The sequence below is a fragment of the Grampus griseus genome (assembly GCF_964374135.1).
Source record: "Grampus griseus genome assembly, chromosome: 17".
Classification (NCBI taxonomy): domain Eukaryota; kingdom Metazoa; phylum Chordata; class Mammalia; order Artiodactyla; family Delphinidae; genus Grampus; species Grampus griseus.
Genome location: NC_139011.1, coordinates 78,567,989 through 78,572,783, shown reverse-complemented (window position 1 = coordinate 78,572,783; position 4,795 = coordinate 78,567,989). Strand labels below are relative to the sequence as shown.

The window sequence follows — 4,795 nt, the reverse complement described above, 5'->3', positions numbered from 1 at the left end:
CTTATATATCCTTTAAGTATCTTTTGGCCTGCAAGTTCCTCTTTCTACATCTTTTACTTGCATCTAGTATAATTTATGACACATAGATAGATGATGCCTAGTATACGACAGCTATATAAAACTGACTTTAGAAAAAATCAAGACCATTAATGAAAGGGTAATCCATAAAGCACATACAAATAATTCCAACTGCAAAATTTGTATTATAAACTGTCACAATCAACTCACTGATGGATGGACAGTAGTTCAGATCCCAAACGTATTCCATGATAATACTAAGAGAGACACAACTGGTGTAGCTGTAATAATATCAAACAAAGGAGGCTACGTACAAGAAGTAGTCGTAACCCAGTTAAAGAAGAATATTTTACAATGGTGAAAGAGTCCACTTCGCGGAAAAATACGACAATCTTAAATCTGTGTGCATCGAATAAAACGGCATCAACTTATGTAGTAAAAATTGACAAAATTAGAAGCATAGAGAAATCCACAATCACTGACTGATATTTTTTAACACATCTATCTCAAAAATTGATAAAACAATCAGATAAAAAATACTGACAGAGAGAAGATTTAAACAACACAATAATAAATTTGACTAGCTGACGTTTGTAGGGTGCAATAGTCTACACCCAACAACTGCACCCAACAAATGCAGAACACACATTATTTTCAAGTAAACATAAAATAATTAGAGAACTATTTATTGGGCAATGTTTCAAAAAACGCCAATGAACTGAAATCATACTATTTGTACTGTGTCCACGTGCAATTAAGCTAGAAATCAATAATTAAAAAGCTAGAAAGTCTCCAAATGTTTGCCAATTAAGCAACTACATACATATGTATATATATACGTATATACACATACATACACACAGATATACGCATATGTCTATACATGTGTGTATTATATATACATTATATATATTATATTGTGTATCTATCTTTCTTATTGGTTTCACTTAACATCGTATGGTGTTTTCTCACATATTTTTGCTCATGGACATTGACTCTCTTGACATGTTATTCACACGACGCATGAAACTGCAGGGAAGCCAAAATTATACAGATTCTAGTAAAAGGAGGACTGAGTGGGTAAAGGAAAGCATTTGTACCGCTGCCCCTTCCAGGCTTCTTCCACTGGCTCCTTTGGGTCTCTTTCTCGGTGTCTCAAGCCCTCTCCTTTTCCAAGGCTTCATAAAGGATCAAACATGCACTTTATCTGGACTTTTGCCTGCTCTCATGAAAGGGAAATTTCTTAGAGGGAAGCAGGATAGAACCCCGTGCTTTAATTTGCTGGCTCTCCCAAAGGAAAGCGGAGGACGAAAACAGGAATTCGAGGGAAATAATACTGAGCTGATTTCACACGGTCCTCAGAGATGAGGTGCCCAAGGTGAGGTCCTCTTAAATGAGGAAGACTTGGAGGCTCCCGGAGCGGGGCCTTGGCAACACTGCTGCGACCGCGGGGTAGTTCTCTTCAGGGCAGAATCGGAAACACTTTATTTTTATGTATATATTTATAAATAAATATATTTTTTTTTCCAGAAAGCAAGCCTTAAGTATCTCAGATTGTCGACCATGACGTGTTCCTAACAACCTTATAAACTTGTGGAGGCCAGAGTCATAGAAAACGGGTTGCATTTGAAGACTGCGTGCACGTTCCCTCTGTATAGCCTTGCAATATGAATGTAACTTAACATTTTAAATTACATAAGCCCACTGGGGGTACGGTGTTAAAAAAAACTGGAACGGGAGCCTTAACTGCCTTGCGCTCCTTTTCAAATAGACCCGGCAACACCTTACCTTTGCTTTCCTTTCATTTAATTCTTAACAGGAGCGCTTTTCATGAATTCAGACGGAGTGAGGTCACACTGGCGGAACGAAGACAGTCCTTAATTTCCGGGTGAGGCTGTTCTCGGTTCCCGGCTGCTCTGCTTGGGGCGGGGCGCTGGGGGCGGGACGAGCCGAGGCGCGGGAGGCCGGCTCCCGGCGCGCGCAAGGGGCGGGGCCGCGCGGCCCGCGGGCGCCGCTGCCTCCCCCGCCCCTACCCCCGCCCCCGGAGCGCACCGGGAGCCGCAGGACCGACTGTCCCGGGACCGGCCGGGGGAGGCAGCGGTTGCTGTTGGGCCCGCTCTTACCCGGGGCGCACGGAACCGCGGGTCCCCGAAGCTGGCCGCTGCCGGGCTCGCTGGGGTGACCGGGGCCTCCGGGGGCCGGGCGGGGGCCAGAGCTGGGCCAGTGGGTTTGTATTTTTCCCCTGAGGGTAACGTTTGCTGGAGCCAGCGGGTCAGAATAAGAGTTCAACAGGTGGCAGAAAGTGGTTGTTTGAACAAAACCCTGCCTCCTCCAAGCTCTGGACCCTAAATCCCCGCCCTCAACTAGAAAGGTGTTGACCAGGAACTGAGATACCGAGATAGTTACAGGATTAGATGTTGTTCAAGTTGGAAGAGACTGAGAATTGACTTGGTCTAATCTCTTCATTTCAGACATGGGGAATCTAAAGCCCAAGAAGGAGAGGTGATGGAGGTTGATTCCCATGGAAGATTAATAAAAGAATCTACCACCTCGGGAAAAGACAAAGCAAAACAAAACAAAAAACAGGTGGCAGAGAGCGATCACGTGGGGCAGGTTGGGCGGCGAGCCGCCCCCTCGCCTCGGAACCGCCCTTCGGTGCTGCCCGTCGTGGACGAGCCTAGCCGGCGTTCTCCGCTCCGCTCTGCGGCTCCGGCGTCCGCGGCGCCCGTGCGCTGAGAGGCCGGCGGAAGCGCGCCGCCCCGGGAAGGCCGGAGACGGGCTCGGAGCGCGGCCGCGAGCGCCCCGGCGCGGGTCGGGTCCCCGGGACCGCGGAGCCCCGCAGGGAGGCGGCCGAGGGGACCGAGGCCCTGGCCCCGGCCAGGATGCACAACGCGTCGTCCTGGGGCCCGGAGCACGCCAACACGTCGTGCCCCGCGCCCGCGCTCGGCTGCCCCAACGCGTCCGGCCCGCTGCCGCCGCTGCCGCCGCCTCTGGCCGTGGCCGTGCCCGTCGTGTACGCGGTGATCTGCGCCGTGGGGCTGGCGGGCAACTCGGCCGTGCTGTTCGTGCTGCTGCGGGCGCCCCGCATGAAGACCGTCACCAACCTGTTTATCCTCAACCTGGCCGTGGCCGACGAGCTCTTCACGCTCGTGCTGCCCATCAACATCGCCGACTTCCTGCTTCGGCGCTGGCCCTTCGGGGAGCTCATGTGCAAGCTCATCGTGGCCATCGACCAGTACAACACCTTCTCCAGCCTGTACTTCCTCACGGTCATGAGCGCCGACCGCTACCTGGTGGTGCTGGCCACGGCCGAGTCGCGCCGGGTGGCCGGCCGCACGTACGGCGCCGCGCGCGCCGTGAGCCTGGCCGTGTGGGGAGTCGTGACGCTGGTCGTGCTGCCCTTCGCCATCTTCGCCCGGCTGGACGACGAGCAGGGCCGGCGCCAGTGCGTGCTGGTCTTCCCGCAGCCCGAGGCCTTCTGGTGGCGCGCGAGCCGCCTCTACACGCTGGTGCTCGGCTTCGCCATCCCCGTGTCCACCATCTGCGTCCTCTACACCACGCTGCTGTGCCGGCTGCGCGCCATACGCCTTGACAACCACGCCAGGGCCCTGGAGCGCGCCAAGAAGCGGGTGACCGTGCTGGTGGTGGCGATCCTGGCCGTGTGCCTCCTCTGCTGGACGCCCTACCACCTGAGCACCGTGGTGGCGCTCACCACCGACCTCCCGCAGACGCCGGTGGTCATCGCCGTCTCCTACTTCATCACCAGCCTGAGCTACGCCAACAGCTGCCTCAACCCCTTCCTCTACGCCTTCCTGGACGACAGCTTCCGAAGGAGCCTCCGCCAGCTGCTGGCGTGTCGCGCCGCCGCCGCCTGAGCCGGCGCGCCGGGAGCCAGCAGCCCGGCGCTCAGGGTGGTCCCTGAGCCGCAGCTTCGCCCCCCGCCCACCAGCTCTCTAGAGATGCAGGTTCTCGGGCCCCTGCCCAGGCCCCGCGGACTCGGACGCGCTTTGGCTGCGCCCGCTCTTTCAGTGTGCCAAGCCCTCCAGGTGGTGCGGAGGCGTGCAGGACATGGGGACCGGCCGAGGCGGCGGAGAGCGCACAGACCTCTCCCTCTCCCTAAGGCCCAAGGGCGCCGAGGCGACCCCCGAGCTTGACACGGAGGGGAGGAAGGGGAGAAAAGGGGGCAGTACTGCAGAGACCCTCTTCCGGTTCCCCCCGCCTCCCGCCCCAGCCGTCCGCAGCCCGGCTTTTCGTGGAGCCCTCGGCGCTCCCTCGCCGCGGAGGTGCGAGGGGAGAGATGCTAAGGCCGCCCGGGCCTTTGACGGGGAAGACAGACAGCTCGGGTGGCGGGTCAGGAGTGAGTGTGTAAGTGTGTGTGTGTGTGTGTGTGTGTGTGTGTACGCGCGCGTCTATGCGTGCGCGCGTCTAGCAGAGGCCGAGGCTTTGGATGCAGGAGGATGGAAATTGGCTGTGATGCCTACACAGCAGTGATAAGAACGGTGACAACCCCCTTCCTGTCCCAGCCTCTTCTTTCTTTGCCTTTCCGCTTTCCCACCCACGCTGTCCCTGCGGGGACCCGGCCGCCGGGCTCGGGAAGGGCCTGGAGTCGGATCCCCGGCCGGGTTGCGGCGCCCCCTGGCGGAGCCAGCTGCGGGAGCCGAGCATCCAAAAACAGCGCTGGGTGTGCAGGTGAGCGCACCTGCGAAACCGCTCTTTCCGTGGCTGGGTTACTTGTCATCGCTTCTCTCTCCAGAGGGCTCCACTCCCCGCCACACAC

The 4,795-nt window shown here is 56.2% G+C and overlaps 1 protein-coding gene across 1 annotated transcript; it reads left to right on the top strand.

The window, feature by feature from the left end:
* Positions 1-2,900: 2,900 nt before the first annotated feature.
* On the top strand, positions 2,901-3,893 carry NPBWR1 (neuropeptides B and W receptor 1; the record flags this gene model as incomplete). The annotated part of the gene is made up of 1 exon (XM_082674580.1): positions 2,901-3,893. One exon carries the CDS (start codon positions 2,901-2,903, stop codon positions 3,891-3,893), a length of 993 nt encoding a protein of 330 aa, XP_082530706.1.
* Positions 3,894-4,795: the final 902 nt, after the last annotated feature.